The sequence below is a fragment of the Hemibagrus wyckioides genome, linkage group LG04, assembly GCF_019097595.1.
Source record: "Hemibagrus wyckioides isolate EC202008001 linkage group LG04, SWU_Hwy_1.0, whole genome shotgun sequence".
Lineage (NCBI taxonomy): Eukaryota > Metazoa > Chordata > Actinopteri > Siluriformes > Bagridae > Hemibagrus > Hemibagrus wyckioides.
In genome coordinates, this window is record NC_080713.1 from 11,557,692 (window position 1) to 11,575,045 (window position 17,354).

A 17,354-nucleotide genomic window follows, 5' to 3' on the forward strand; every position below is an offset into this window, starting at 1 on the left:
TTGTGGTTGCCATAATTTAAATACACCTAAACTCTTACACCCCACATCTTGTGTATGATTAATATAACAAATAATAAGACAGCATTTATGCGTCGTTGTTGTAGTGTATGCTGCATATCACTATTACGTATGCAAGTTGGAGGCCATCGATCAGTAATGTGGTAGTAACGGTAATGGCCAGCAATTTTATTATAAAGAAAGTCTCTCTCTGTTGCTTCCTCTCTGTCAGGCAGATCAAAGCTGCTTTGCTAGACTGAATTGTTTCCTTTGTGTTTAGACTTTTGCAATTTAAAACGTCTGTAAGAAGCTCATCTGTTACTCTTGAAAGTGTTTGATTGGGAGCATGGCCCTTGAGAAGTGTCTTTGTGCTTTCTTTTAAGCCATACCTGTTCTGGATTGACATTACTTTTTCGCTGCTACTTTGAGGTTGAACACTGGCATGTGAATCGCTGATCAAGCGACTGTTGCACTCCATGTCTTCAGACCCTTCATCCTTTTGATCTGGCTCAATGTGGATCAGAGGAACCTCCCTCTGTCCACGATTTGTTCTCTCTTGCTGGGACCAGCTTTGGCCAATTCCTGAGCCTGACTGAATAAAACCTTGTCTTCTCTCACTGACTGAAGCATAACCAGCCGTGACTTCCTGGTGGCATCCAATAAATGACTTGCCACTTTCAACAATGTCTGTGGCTAGTCGATTAGCAAAGAGCTGGACATGTGGTTGAGATTCGGAGGAGTCCTGCTCTGTGTTGTCCTCTGAAGGTTCAGCTATAATTTTGTTTTTACGCATGAGAGACTCAATAGAGCTGGCCCAGGTCTCATGGATGAGCATGTCTGTAATATGGTCTGTCTGACCACGCTGATACAAACAGGAATCGGATTTACATAATCCTGTGGATGACACAGAGTTGGATGGATAAATGTTGAGAGAGTCAACATGCACATTTCGGGCAAATCCATCAAAAGAGTTGGCCTTAATGGGAGAGTTTACGGTTAGCCTCGAGTCAGATGATCGTCTGTCCGGAACAGAGGACTGACGGATGCAGAAGGGGGTTCTGGAGGGTGGAGGCAAAAGGCTGTTGCTCCAGTCTTTGGTCTTAGTGATCCCATAATCTTTATTCTCCTTGTCCATATCTTTGAGCATATAGCGATAAAATTCCTCTGTAATGCTTTCTGTGCTGGATTGTTTGGACAGGCAAGCCGACGTCCGAACATTGAGGTGACCATTTTTCTTGCTTGTGACCTGTTGAACAGCAGCTGCTAGGATGCTGCTAGCATTTTTCCCAGCATAATAGTCCAGCAGTAGGTCAAACCCTCTGCCTTCTGTCTCCATTTGGTTCACCATGAAACGAGAAAACTCATCAGTAATGCTCTCACAGCTAGACTGCTTAGATATTGAGCTTCCCCGGCTCAGGTTGTGACCCAGTCTGCTTCCGGGATCTAGGGTGTTAAGTGCTCCAGAAGGATCTGCTTCTTCCTCTGGGATACTTTCATAGCTCGAGGCTTTTCCACGACTGCTCCACCTCTCACATTGCAGACGGCTGCGAGATGACTGACCTGGTTTGGACGTGTCCACTACATTCAGTTCTGGACAGTTCATTATCCTGGCTGTGACCTCTGAGGCAAAAAGTGCGAAAGGGTCTGAGACTGCCAGATCATCAAGATTGACTGTTTCATCAACTACACGATTTACCAGTCGCTCCATGAGCTCAGGCTGCTCTTCAGTTTTGCGCTTGATCTCACTGAGGCGAGGTGCACGATGCTTTTTGGCAATCACCACTCCATTTTGTGTCTCTTTTCTTCGGAAAGGTGCAACCGTGCGGCAGGGCAACAGGAGCCCCTCGGATCCTTCAGAACCTGCCTTCAAGGCACAAAACCAGGGCTGCTTGCCACTCGAATTTTCCAGACATATTGCTGCCAGCTCTGTAGCCATAGAGACCACCGTGGTTGCCAAGTCTTCAGCAAAACACGCAACAGGAGTCTTGGACTCACCTTGATTCATTTTAGACACCGCCAGAGTTCCTGTAGATGAAGAGAAAACCTGTTGCCTGACTTCAGCTTCCCTAATTGTGGCAGCAGTAGTTTTCATTTGAGTATGTATGGAGTGCTCATTCACATTCAGTTCATTCTCTTTCTCTGCTTGCATAGTTTGGTGCTCTTTTTCCTTTTTTCCTGCAAGTAAAGAAAGCTTTTCTACCTCATTGGTATTTTCAGGCTGTTTGAGTTCAGACAAAAGCTGTGATTGGCTTATTGCTTCTCCTCCAAGCTTGGTGGTGGTCACATTTTCTTTTGCACTGACTTCACTCTTTTTCCTATCTAATAACTCTGGGGTACATTGTGAAATGTCACCAAATTTTCTTGATGTGGCACAAAGAACATCAAAGAGCAAGCTGTTCACACTCTCCAATAGGAAACAGTGAATGTTGGGGGAATCCTTTCCTCTTAGCTCTTTTCTTTTTACAGCTTTCTCCAGTGCATATTTAAACATGTTCTCCGCCATCTCTTGGGTAAAATCGTCCACCACAAGATGGTTCTGATGGGACCTTCTTGGATGCATGATGCCGTCCACAATCTTGTTATGTGTGGCCTCCAAGAAGTTTGCTATGCTGGTGTAGCTCTGTTTATGGATGAGGACTTCTAAAGCTTCCTTCAAGAGAATCTCAGCCACAGTGGATCTAAATGTGTCCATACTAGATCCTTCTGCCACATTGCAGTGTAACATGACTGCTGTGGAAGCTTGAGCCGCTGAAAGCAGCCCCACTGATGTTGCAGACAAAGAATCTTCAGTTACACCTACAGGATCTATTGCTCCTGCTAGTTGTGGTATGGCACATATTGCAGAAGGTAAAGAATAGTCTCTTTGCTCTGTCTCTCTGTCTTCTTCTTCATCCTTCTCCACCTCATCATTTCCTGTTTCTAGCACCAGTTGCTTTGTGACCTGTGGGTTGCTGATTGTGCCAATGATGCTAGCAGCACATGCTAAGGCTATCTCCACAGGCTTAGCCGTGTGCCTAACTGGAGAGCTGTGATGCAAGTGAGGCTGTGTTCCTGTCTCTTGTACATCCTGGTTTTCAGGTGCACTAAAGGATTGTGTGCCGGGCCATTCAGATGGCTCATCACAGTTATCAGGACTCTGGACTATCACAATTTTTGGAAGTTCAAAGGAGTGTGTTCTTGTTCTAGTGGGCTCATCAGTTGATTTTTGTGGAGAGTTAGACGTAGAGACCGCTGCCTCAGTGGAAAAGGATGGCTCGTCTTGAGAAAGGTAGATAAAAGCATCCTGCAGAACAGATTCAGCAAGACTGGAGGCATAATTTGACTCTTTGTTGGTTTGTTTGCTATTTTTAGTAGGGATATTGTCACGTCTGTTGGAAGTTCTGGAAACTTTGTGGGATTTACAGGAAGCACAAATGGTATCTGAGTCTTCACTATCTTCTCTCTCCACCAAGTTCTTCTTCTTAGTTTTTTCTGTCTTGAGCATTTCGGTTGATTCTACTAAAACACCACCATCTGCATCTATAGAGATAAAAGAAAACATTTTTATAGCACAATAATTTTGGCCAGAGTTTATCAATATGAGTTTGCATATCAATTTATACACTCAAGATTATAACCTTGTTATGTGGAAAGACTTCAATAAAAAGACTTTCCCTATATATCCGGTCAATATTAGGTGCTATTCTGCATAAGAACATGGAGGATAATGTGACCAAAAGAGAAGACAAGTCACAGCATGTGCAAAAATTAGCTTTAAATTTATTATTATTTCAGACTCACTTTAATATAGTGTGACAGCAGCCTCTCAATCATGAGTGACATATAATTAAACTTAATCACAACCTTTGACACTTCTCCCTTGTGTTATAAACAAACCTCCAATGATGATCTTTGTATATTTTAATCAATACTGCATTGGCTCTGAGGTGAAACTAACCATCACACACTACTCTGTCTTATTTCTCATGAGAGTTTATAGATTAGTCTTGCCTTGTGGGTGCTGGGTGGAGTGGGAGTCTCGTTGCATTAACCCCAGTTCCACTTCCTCAATCTTTAATATATTTTTATTGTTATTATTATCACTTACTGTGTCTTCTTTCTGGTTGAGTATATGCTGTTCCTTTCTAAGCTGCCATTTATGTGTCTGAGAGTCGTGCTTTGTTTATTTGTGTATAAGCAGTGTGTGCTGAGTGCTGGATGTGTTTCTACCTATTCACTTAATCTGCTGGACCCATTTCCTAGTATACTGAAATATAATACGAACGTCTTGCTACTAGCCATTTTGGTCCAAGTGGCAAAAGGTCTGCATCTTCTGAATTTGACGGAAACAATACAGCTCTTACACTGAATAAAATCTCAAATGCATAATTTTTTGCAGTCACAAAGTTGATGCTTTGTGTATCATTTACACTATAGTGATCACCAAGACACAAAATAACGTTGAACATGATTTTAAAAAGTGAAATAGAGAGGGACAAAGTGTTCTTAAAGATAAGGAATATAAGGAAGTGTTCTCAAAAATGTCACACATTGCAATGTATGAAAACTAGAATGAAGTTGTATAGAAATGACTGTTATTGATTATGACAGTTTGCAGCTGAAAGGATACAAGCCTTTCCAACAATTCATCTATGATGCCAAAGTTAGAAAAGGCAACAATGTATTGAGATGGAGGCTTAAATCGACGTTCTTTAAGAACTGTGATTGTGATCGCACTTAGTAGTAGGAACACAATCAGAAAGAAGTGAAGTGATAATGAGGTGACAGTTAAGTGCTGAGATGACCTGAAAGTGATGAGTATGTAAGCTGGTATCTAGATGAATTAGATTTGACTATAAGTGCCAAGATAAAAGCAGTCTGTGAAAAGCCAGCAGAGTTTAGAGATTTTTTGGCAGCAACTGCCAAGGGGAAAGAGTGGGAACCGCTAATATGTTTTGCTGATTCAAAAGCATCATATTGCAGAGTGGATCTGGGAGGATCAGCAGGGGGGAGGCTGAAGAAGGGTGTTGATAGTATAAAGAAATGGTTTTGGGTTTCTGTCCAGCACAAGTAATGACCGTATAACCGTGTTGTTCTGCAGCACCGCATTACTGGCTCCAGAAACTTTAAAACTTAGATTAAATTGTGCCTCAACTGTAACTTGCTTTGGTTAAAATTGTCTGCGTAAAGAATTTACAGTAAACAGTAATATTCTCTTCTCTTCTTCTTCTTCTTCTTAAAATAAAGCATGTGACAGAGAAAAGACTGAATGGAAAATTGACAGAAGAATGGATGAATGGATGGAAAGACAATATTAGATACTAGATTGCTAGATACTAGATTACTCCTAACTTAAAGGCAATGTCATTGATGGGGTTGCCTGCACTGGCAAACAAGTCTAGTCTTTTGAGACTCATTGGAGCACTTACATTTGACCTTGCTGTGACCGTCACCCTTTTTATTTCAGCATGTAAAGAATTTATCTTTTCATTACAGTCATAGGTCCATATCTGGCATTTGGCAGACGCCTTTTTCCAGAGCAACTTAAAATTTTTCTCATTTTATACATCTGAGAAATTGAGGGTTAAGGGACTTGCTCAGGGGGCCGGCAGCGGCACCATGATGGTCCTGGTGTTTGAACGCACAACCTTCCAATCAGTCTTAACCACAAAGCTACCACAGCCCCATAATTAATAAGTGTTATGTTAGTAAGAGGTATTAATATTAGCAGTAGAAGTACATTAATGATGTGTTTAAACATATTTGGGGGATTATATGTGGAAAAAAGTCTGACAATTATTCACAATGTCTTTTTCTTGAGATATGAAACTAACGGGAATGTCAGATGAATAAACAGACACATCAGGTACTGTTGTATACAAAAGTTTTGGCACCCCTTGTTAATTAACATTTAATTGAAAGAAGAAAATGCAGCCTCTACATCAAACTATTCAGTGTATTTTTTTGCAAATAAGAATGTACAGTTACTTTGTATTTGTTGAACTCAGACAATAGAATTTAATATTAATTGTGGCATGTGCAAATGTTTGGATATTCTTTTAAATCAGTAATTGGTTTCTAAACGTTTGCATAAAACTGTATGTGGATGTATGGCTTAATAATCTTAATAGTAGTAAACGGTATGTAGATAACTACAGAGATGAATGGACAGAAGATGGAAAGCCAGACAGATGGATGAACAGATGGATGTGTAGCCCGACTCAGTAGATTGACAGATGTTCATTCCTTGAGGTTAGGGTAGCAGTGCATCTGGAGCCTGTCCTGGAACACTGGGAGGGAGAAATGCGAATACACCCTGGATGGGACTTCATAGAAGTTTATTTGGGTAAACTGTATGTGGTTTATATGTTAAGTAAGAATTGAGTCTGAGATTTTAATATTTGTTTTATGGATGGACAGAATTGCAGAATATTATAGAATTACTAGATAGATAGATAGATAGATAGATAGATAGATAGATAGATAGATAGATAGATAGATAGATAGATAGATAGATAGATAGATAGATAGATAGATAGATAGATAGTGTTATTCACCATTTTTGTCATCCTCACTTTCTTCCCCCAGATGTTCAGAGGCTGTGAGGAAATCCTCCTCTATGGACGAAACAGAACGATTTGTGTCATCATCACAAACACGCTGAGTGGCCAATCGAGTATGCCGTTGCCTCTCCTGCCCAGACTGTAGACCAATCAGGAACTTGTTGATCTGAAGGACGAGGCTGTCTGACTTAACTGGGTGACACCCACTGACACTCTGAACCATACACACATCAGCTGCTCTCTGGCTCTGTAATTCATATTTGCACACACACACACACACACACACACACACACACACACAGCTAAATGCTTTGATACTAAATGGTATGACATCATAATGGGATCAGCTCTGTCTGAAATGCTAGAAGTCATGCTTTGTTGGTTTCTTACTAAAATGTGAGTCAGCATTTGGGGCAGAGTCATAACATAGCTCTATTAATTTCATTAATTTCATTTTATGGCTTGTCCCATTAGCTCTATAATTATTTCAGCTGACCTTGATTATTTGAAATGATTGCAGTCATGTTCCACAAATGTTAGATTATGCAATCATAGTGCAATTTATTTTATTTTTTTTTACATTTTTGCTATTTTTAATTTTGCGATTTTAGCAGTTGGGCTGAAGCAAATACCAAATGAGTAAAATCTGTCTCTGTTGCTCATAAACTTTCACATATCAGTTGCACTTTTATTACATTAAGTAGGCTTACACAGTAGTTTCATAATGCCTAATACCTAACCAGAGTACAACAGAAGTGAAACATCGCTTTAGAATGCACACATTTTATTACTTTCTAGAATAAATTTATAGTAAAAGCTTCCAGGGTACTCACATGTGCGTGGATGAGGTCATGTGGGCAAGTATCTGGAGACTCCAGGCCATTCAGAAGTAGAATTTCATGTTCTTTGAGTGGCCGAGAACCAAGACTTTCAACAAGTCGTGGCAAATCAGGAGATACAGATGCCAGCTTCTATAAAAGTAACAACAACGATATAATTAACATACAGTCATATTAAGTTGCACTTAGTCATGTAAATAAAGAAGCCTTCATTCAAAATGTTTCAGCAGTTCTAAGCAGTTTATGACATTTCTATGACGACCCCCAGTGCAGTATAATATATATTTGCAATTTTATGGAACTGACAAAATCATGGCTAAAAGAACTGCAGAGATATAGCTCCTTTGGTGAAAGAAAGAAAGAAAGAAAGAAAGAAAGAAAGAAAGAAAGAAAGAAAGAAAGAAAGAAAGAAAGAAAGAAAGAAAGAAAGAAAGAAAGAAAGAAAGAAAGAAAGAAAGAAAGAAAGAAAGAAAGAAAGAAATCCCCTGAAAATGTCTCAGTGCGTGTGAGTAACTGAGTAAGTGAAGCTTATGGTGAGAATTTTAATGTGTCAACATTCCTTCAATTTATTTTAATGGGAAGAGTCACATTAGTGAAATATTAACTGATATTAACGTTGGCAATCATGTGAAACATTACAAATTGAACTCAATTACACTGTGAGACTGAATGAAAATGAGATGGAACGAAAGAACAAGAGGGAATTAAAAATTAGGAGAGTAAAAAAAAAGAATTAAAAAAATGAAGTGAAAACAACAATAAAAACAAATAATAATATTAATTAATAATATTAAAATTAATAATATTTTTTTTTACTATTTTTGGAAGTATTCTTTGGGAGATTATGGCATTATATTAATTTAAATAATTTTTTTTATATACTGTACTGTATACTCTATGAAACCTGCATATACTACATATATGCTACATGTAGCCATTTTCTCAAACGCTTATTTATTTATTATTTTTTTAAAAAGACAATGACAACACTAAGTCTCATCTTGTAACATGCAACAAGGACGGAGACACTTGTAGAGAAATCTTTGACCTTCATATAGAAGCTCCAACGCATAAAAGATCCATCAATGAGCATGGGATTCTTCCTTGTGCTCCCCGACCCCCAGATTTTAAACTTCCACAAATTTGACTGTAGTGTCACAACAGACAGTTCCAATTGTAGTGCCGGTGATGCTTAGTGGGTTGCTCTGTAACAGATTTTGGAACTTGACAGCCCCAACAATCAAATAAAGTTCAGTTGTCTTCTTTGCCTCCCTCTCTGTCATTCTCATTGTACAGGAAGAAAGGTTAGTCATTTTGAATCACTGTGTCACACGAGTTCACAGAGTCGCTCTCTCCCAGCCACTAGAACTTCCTTGCTAGTGGAAATGATTTGGTTCCTGGTTCAAAGATTATACAAACCCTGTTTCTTTCTTTTATATATGCCATTGTGAAGCCTCGACAAACAACTGAATGTGAGAACCATTTTGTTATTCCATCTGAAATTACTATGTCTCTGACCATTTGCCTGTTATGTTTTGAGAATTGTCTCTGAGTCCTGATTGGCAGATCTATTGTGTGTAATGATTGTCTGTTGCCTCATTTCAAGCTTTGGAAAATATCAATACGTTTTCATACTTTCATACAGATTTTAAACTCCTGCACATTTAAATTCCCCATCGGACCCTCAGTAGCTCTTATTCATCAATGCTGTAAAAAATCACATGCAAATTACACCGTTCCTTTTAGCCATATTCCTCAATTCGCTGCTCGGCATACCTGTGTATGTCTGATTAGAGTGTGTAAACTGGATCTTTCCATTTTAACAACCTTACAATTATTTTACAAGTATCATAATAAATTTGATACGGCCAATAATGATTGGAAGTCAAGTAGTATAATAATAACGAAAATAAAACAAAATGATTATAATGATAACTGTGCCTGTGTTAACCTTGTTGTAGTGGGTTTTGGTGTCAACCTGTAATTTTGTGAATCAGAGCTACACAAATAGCCTTTTATCCACTAATTACTTCTACTGAGTAACAAGCCCATTTTGTTTACATGAAGAAAAAACAATTATTTGTTTACTTTTAAGGATATATATTTTTAAAAGTATAATTTATATATGAAGTGTAATTAATTAATGTGTTATATGACCTCAGCCTAATATAACCTATTAGAATTAAAATGAAGATAAAACCTAGCTATAAATAGAGTTCAAATAACTTTTTTTGCTAGAGAAGTTGGAAAATCTCATCATGGCCTTAAACATCCATCCTTTTTCTGTACTGCTTATCCTACACAGAGTTGCAAGGAGCCTGCCATCCCACTGCAGGGCACAATCTCACACACTAGAGACAATTTAGAGATGAAAACTAGGACCGAGGCTGGAAGTCCATGAAGTACAGAGATGAAAATTCAACACCTCCACACACAGAGAAGAGGCACGAATCGATCCCCCCAATGCCAGTGGTGTGAAGCAAACATGCTGACCACTAAATCCCCATATTCCCAAGTTCTAAACAGGTTTTCATAAGAAATAAATACAGCACATCTGCAAGAAGTGCAAAATCTATAAAGAATTTCAAACATACTAGATCATTATTTCTTGAATCATAATCATGTTTATCAAATACTGAATCATGTTTTTGACTTAATTTGTAAATTTCTTTAAGGCTTTCAAGGAATAATGGAAAAAGGAATATTTTTCTTTGCACCAAGCAAAACACAATCATCTCTTCATATTCACTGAATATGAATATACAACTTCACTGCAATGTATTTTTCTTCACTTGTTTCTTGGATAACTGTAGCTTGATGCTTTTTCCTTTATTTGGTCCCTATTGCAGCACCTGCATAAATAAGGGTGATGTTTATGTAAAATAGATTTATTTGAAGGTAACCTGAGGCATAGTGTATGCATATAACATGCAAAAAAGGGAGTAGTGCACAGGAGCTGGTTATCATTTAGATGTTTTATGACATTTTCAGGAATCTGACACATTCGAGCAATCCAAGTGCTCAAATTTGTTTTTATACAGCTTTGACAGTAAGTGTCATATGTGACAAATGTGTGTCTGTGGTGGATGATGTCCATTAAGCAACAGGGTAATGTTAACCTCAAACAATGTGTTAGTCAGAAATTGATCTATTTTTACCAATCAATAAAACATGTTTCTAATCGTGACTGGACTGCATTCTGTTTGCTCTATCTAGATTTAAAAAGCTAAATCTAGATTTAGCTTTTAGCTAGATTTTGCACAATCCACATTGTCATGCCGCTATATACATATGTTGCAATCATATATGATACCTGGTTACCAGATACCTGGTTTTTACAGTTTCTCAAGTTTGGTTCCCATGTTTTACTTCGGCACAATGTGTCCTGTCTTGTGTTGTTTTTTTGCACTGTCTTGTCTTTGCACTGTTGCACACGACAGTGAGTAAGACAAACCTCTGTCCTAGCTCTGTGTTGTTGTTCTGTTTGTAACTATATGTTGTATGTTGTCTATGTAGCACAGGGTCCTGGAGAAACGTTGTTTCATTTCACTATGTACTGCGTCAGCTCTATGTGGTTGAAATGACAATAAAAGCTTCTTGACTTGACTTGACTTGATATCATGGAGCACAAGGAATTGGAGCCACTGAGAGAAGTAATGCATACACCTTCTCAGGAGCAGCAATCAGGCAGATCATTTCACTTCACAAATCTCACATATGCCACAGTTACTGGCAACTGGCAATAGACACAATCTACCTAAATCCCTATTTCAGATGGTTCTTATAAAGGTTTGAGCCAATGAATTAATGTGTAACAAATTTAAATACATTTAGTAATCCTGGAATAACTCTGTCCTTAATATTACTTACTGTATTTGCTATAGCAGCACCATTTAGGAAATGCTCTTGAGAAAATGTCATGAAACACTCCATCACTCCACCACCGTCAGCCTTGCCATTTGACCACGACCCCATGTGTAGTCGTTTTGCCTTTACACTGTGATCAGAATGCTAGAATTTGTTGCACTTTTGGTTAATCAGTGAAATGTAATTAAAAAAAAACCCACCTTGAGGCAGATGTTGTCATGATGGTCAGCTGCACTTATGCCCAAACTCACAAAACAGATCTGCACACAGAGAAAGACAAACACACACACACTTACTACAGGATAATTGATTTAAGTAGCAATAAGAGACAAAATAGAGAGATAGAGAGACAGTGAGTAGGTGTAAGAGTGAAAGAGAAAGACAGAAGCTGGAAAAAAACAAGAGAGATATGAAAACAACAGAAAAGAAATAATAGAAGGAAACTGATAGGCAGAGAAAAGGAACGGAACGGTCATACTGTATATGCAGAAAATGCTAGAGATAAATAGAGAAGAAAAAGATGAAAGTGTGAACATGGAGATGAGGGTCAAGAGAACTGAGATGCTGAGAGAAAGGAAGATATAAACAGAGAGACAGCAGAGAGGCAGATGGAAGAGAGTGAATGTGAGAATGTGATAAACAAAAGAAAAAGAGAGAGAAAGGGAAAGAGATTTTAAAAAAAAGAGAAATGAATAAAAGAATAACAAGAAAGTGAAGGAAAGAAGCCAAAGAGAGGCAAAAATAGAGTAAGACAGAGAGAGATGGAGGGTATGCAGTTTTTAGAGGATGGAGAGATGGCTGCATGTCCTTGTCAAGGACATTCTCATTAAACCCCCATTTCCCATTTGAGTGGAAATGGATGACGTACGTGCATGTGTGTGTGTGTGTGTGTGCGTGTGTGTGTGTGTGTGTGTGTGGTGTGTAGAAGGTCTAAAATTGACCTCCGTTGGGACACTCTCACATCACTAGTGTCCAGTGTAAAGGTGATGGAAGAAGAGTGAGAGAAAGAACACACCCTGGGAATGAAGAAAGGAGGTAAGGCGGGAAGAAGGGAGGGAAGGGGAGCAAGAAGAACCATTTTGTGTTTGTGTGTGTGTGTGTTTGTGTGTGTGTGTGTGTGTGTGTGTGCATGTGTCCCTTCATAGTTCACTTGGTACTTAATGAGGCAATAAATTCACATCTGTGATCCCGGATACAGCACAATAACCAATCGCATCCTCTCATCTAAATCTCCAACCAATCAGGTTACTTCTTCACACAAGCCAACCAGAACAGGGTCTCTCAACGTAGAATAAACTCATTTTTATTTTGGTCAACCAACCAATCACATTTCCATCTGCTCATTACAAATAAATGATGACATGCCCTTCTCTCAACTGTCTCAAAATTACATTCTGCTTTACTAAATAGTGTGTTAACACAACAGAACTGGCATAATGATTTGACATTAGCGCTTTACTGTGACTGTAAAAAGCTTAGATAGCTAGCACATCCACTTAATAAACAGACACCCTTATCCAGGGAAAATTTATCTCATTTATATGACTGAACAGTTGAGTGCTTGTTCAAGGGGCCAGAAGTGGCAGCTTGGCAGTGCTGGGATTTGAACTCACGATGTCTTGACTGAGCTACCACTGTCAATATCTCACTCTCTCTTTCTCCCATTAGCATAAAACACTATGCATTGAAAAACATTTCATCAAAATATAAAACACTAAATCAAGCGTGGTGGAAAAAAGAGAATGGAAATTATATCAAATTAATAGTCAGTAAACATCATCACTGTTCATGGATCAGTAGATAATGCAGAGCTGGTGCACAGTTGTAAAAGAAACATTTTATTAAGGATTTAACTTTTTTTTTCTTTTTCATTTTCTGTGTTCTCATTTACATTGTTGGGCATTGGAGTAGAAAATATATTCCTCATTAATAACAAATATACAGCAATGATACTTATATAAAAACATTTGTAATCAGAATGGGTGCTTCTTTGTCGAGACTAGAATCTGTGAGCCAGTGCTTTGTGAGAAAGCTATAAAAAATATATAATATAATATATTATATCCATCCATCCATCCATCTATCTATCCTTCTTTCAACAGCTTGTTTCAAGTGACCAGAGAAAATGCTGTTTCAGAGAAAATGGACCAGACCAAAGTGCTGGACCAGAGAAAATCCTCCAAAATGCTGGTGATCCTTTAAACTTCAGTTATTTATGCCTGTCTTGAAGCAGAGGATTCTTCCTTTTATGACAGGCCTAGGTGTTATAAAACTTAATAGTACATGTCCATACTTTGGTACCTCATACATCCAACTCCTTCACCTGTTTCTTTGTCAGTATCGGGGTTCAGTTGTTTGGAAACTGTTCCCAATATGGAATGTTACTTCTGAAGGTGTAAATTTTTTGAGTTCTTGGTTGAGGTTCTTGTAAAGGCAACTTCTTTAAAGTCAAACACTTAAATGTAATCAATTTCCACATTCTTCCTTGAAGTCAACTTAGCGGACCCACTGGAATTCTGACACAGCTGGAAAAAAAAAACTTGTTTTAAAATGACCTCTGATATGGACAGACTACATAACCTAATTGAGTTACAAAATATATTGCGGTAACATGAAATATGTGGAGTTGAAATATTGATTCTTTAGCTTAGGTTTATGTAAACATTTTGGACAGGTTGTTTTTTTTAACCCTAGTCGTGAATGTGTGCATGCATGTTGTCCATTCAGGATGTATTATTGTCTCACGCCTAGTGATCCTGGGATAGACTCCATATCCACTGCCACCCTGACCATGATCAAGTGTGAATGAAAAGATGAATGAAGTGAATTAAAGCTGTTCATTCAAACTAGTGAGTGTTTTTTTTTTGTTTTTTTGTAAAGAAAATATGAGAACATTCATCTGGGTGCAAAGTGGAAACAAATCCTGAATGGTTGTACATCCCAGGACACCATGCACACACATTCACACCTAGGGACAATTTTAGCATAGCGAATTCATCTCTGCCATGTTTTTGGGAGGTGAGAAGAAACGGAGAACCCGGAGGAAACATATGGGCATATGGGGAGGACACGTGAAACTCCACACAGACAGTAACATGAGCTCAGAATGGAACTGAGGACCCTGAAGCTGTAAGGTGTCATCACTACCCTCTGTGCCACTGTGCCACCAGTTATTGAGTCATGGAAAGAAAAAAAATACTCTAAGATTGAGTGAGTTGCTGTGAGTCACCCTGAAAGTCTTGTAACAGTAATTGACGGTTAGATGCCACTTCATAGTGTCTTAACCTTAAGCAGATAGAAGGTCTGTCTGCTATTATAGCTTTGAGAAACACTTACTGAATTTTCCCCCACCCACTGCTCGTAAATGTAAGCGAGTAAATATCTAAAAGTTTTTAAATAAATCCTGATCTGTCTCTCCAATTGTGCTGTTTAAATCACACTCTCTCTCTGCCACTGGTCCATTAGGGATTATGCAAGTCCTAGTTGGCTGGGACTAGATGAAACTGTGATAGATCGAAGATGAGAGGAGAGATGCTGAGGAGAGGTTCTGTACTAAAACCATCAGTCAAATGTCACCACTTACTTAAAAGAAATCTTTCTCACTCTCTCTATTTCTCTCTCACACACACACCTACACACCCTTCACACTCTACCCAGGACACAGCTGATCAGTACTAATGAGAAAACACAGGCACTTCAAATACCAATCACATTAAACTCTGCAGAAGACCTTCACCATTTACGCCAGGTTTATTTGTCATCTCTGCTAAAGTTCAGATTTGTAGACAGATAGACAGAGATGGGGGAAGAGAGAAGAAGGGAAGACATAGACTAAGAGACAGAGAGAGAGAAATAAGTAATATCTCAAAAGACATGTCATTTTGTATTCTAAATTGTATATGATGTAAAAGAGGTCTGTTTTAACTCAGAAAGAGAAAAATATGGGGGAGAGAGACTTTTCTCAGAGTTACTGTTTAAACATACAGGGGGAAAAGGAGGTGGCAGGAAATATAAAGATTTCAAAAGTGAGAGAGTCAGAGGGATGGATATAACAAATTGCATGTGAAGCAAAAATGATTATTAATTAATTAAAGCATCACTGAATATAACACCCTGACAGATCTGCATAAGCCTATGTCTGGTAGAAGAACATTCAGAAATCTGTGCACTGGTAGCACAGCGTCTCCAGTAAGTGACAATCCTTGACCCATCCTGTGCCCTCCACACAAGCTCACAATTTTACGTAATCAACAAAACCTTGTATGAATCCATGTATTATTATTATTATTATTATTATTATTATTATTATTAAATCAATTTATTCCTTGTAAATATGTACAGTTCAAGAATTCTCTCTTCATCTTCACTTCATTATCTAGTGATAATTAATAGACTATATTGGCAAATATTTACCACCACAGCCATATGTGGCTTTTCACTATATTTTGGATTGCAATTCTTGGCATTTGCCCATTTAGCCACAGGAGCATTAGTGAGGTCAGGAACTAATGTTAGGCAAGCTTGTTGGGTCAGGCCTGATGTTAGCCTGGGGTGAAGTCTGCATTAGAGTTTCAGTTCCCAAAGTATCCAGTGGAGATGAGGTCAGGGCTTTGCTGGCCACTCGAGTTTGTTCATTCCAACTTCAGCTAATCATGTCTTTATGGAGCTCACATTGTGTACAAAGGCATTGTCATGCTGGAACATGTTTGGTCCCTTTAGTTCCAGCAAAAGGAAAATTTAACGTTGCAGCAAACAAAAACATCCAGTAAAATTTTGTGAGTCCAACTTTGTCTCAGCAGTTTGCAGAAACTCATTTGGATATGATGGTGAGGTGTCCACAAACATTTGGCCATACAGTGTACATGACTGTATGTTTTATATTGTGAGTTCTGAGCGGTGTGTTTTGATCTTAAGTGTAAGACCATGCCACTCTTTGGGGTTTTTTCCTAGCCTTTTGGTTTTGTCACTAATTCTGAAATTTGGGATTTTTGACCCTGCCTTTTCTTAAGATTGTTTTTAACTTTCAATTTAAATTAGCTTGATTTTGATCATTGTTCTAATAAACCCCTGCATATACATCTGTATTCTGTCTTCCTGAGTCTTCCCAATGTGCACTATTTCTCTTACACTACAGAAATTTGCCAATTATAATTTTTTTAGTCATGGTCCACTACCATATGACAGCTACCAATCCAGGAGGGTGAGATCTATCATGTGCTTCCTCTGAGACCTGTACCAACCGCATCTTTTGGAACTGCTGCTCATTTTGTGTCCTGCAGTGATGTATTGCACTCTTAGTAAAGCACCATTCAAAGCAACATATATTAGGTCATAGACACCCTTAACTGGCTGTCCCTGTAACTGACAGGGGAGAAAGACTATGCCACCACTCCCAATTAGAGGGCACAGTCAGTGTTGCTCTCTTGGACTCCTGTTTCATCTGTGACATTTATTTCATCATGTGAAGTCCTTCCATCCTGAAGACTTTCCTGTCTGTGAAAACGTAGTTACAGCTTTACTACAGACACTTCGTGTTAACACTGAAGGCTCCTTCCAGAAATACTCAACAAATGTCTGTTTATGTTTATGTGGAATGTCCACTTGTAAAAGTCCATGTGTAAATGGGTACTATAGAAACAATAATACATCTGAATTAGCATATAGATATAAACCTGAGATATGCCTGTTGACACAATCAAGAATTCAAGGGTGCTCTTGTAGAAAATTCTATACTAATGAGTAAGCCTAGTCCTAAAATATTGCATTAGTGGGATATCATATTTACTGCTATATCAGTGGATTCTTCTTCTTCTTCTTTTGCCTTTTCCCTTCGGGGTCGCCACAGCGAATCATCTCTCTCCACCTATCCCTATCTTCTGCATCCTCAACACCTACTAGCTTCATATCCTCATTTATTACATCCATATACCTCCTCTTTGGCCTTCCTCTTTGCCTCCTGCCTGGCAGCTCCATGTCCAACATTCTCCTACCAATATACTCACTCTCCCTCCTCTGAACATGTCCAAACCATCTTAATCTGGCCTCCCTAACTTGGCCCCCAAACGTCCAACATGAGCTGTCCCTCTGATGTACTCATTCCTAATCCTGT

At 38.6% G+C, this 17,354-nt stretch overlaps 1 protein-coding gene across 4 annotated transcripts in view; it reads right to left on the reverse strand.

Annotated features, from left to right (window-relative positions):
- Window positions 1–17,354, reverse strand: part of sphkap (SPHK1 interactor, AKAP domain containing) — a 96,094-nt gene that overhangs the window by 6,821 nt on the left and 71,919 nt on the right. For all 4 annotated transcript variants that reach the window (XM_058386895.1, XM_058386892.1, XM_058386897.1 and 1 more), the window contains 4 exons: window positions 11,446–11,505; window positions 7,373–7,510; window positions 6,534–6,786; window positions 387–3,516 (listed from right to left, as the gene is read on the reverse strand). In XM_058386895.1, the coding sequence (XP_058242878.1) occupies window positions 387–3,516; window positions 6,534–6,786; window positions 7,373–7,510; window positions 11,446–11,505 (3,581 nt within the window). The remainder of the gene's footprint in view (window positions 1–386; window positions 3,517–6,533; window positions 6,787–7,372; window positions 7,511–11,445; window positions 11,506–17,354) is intronic.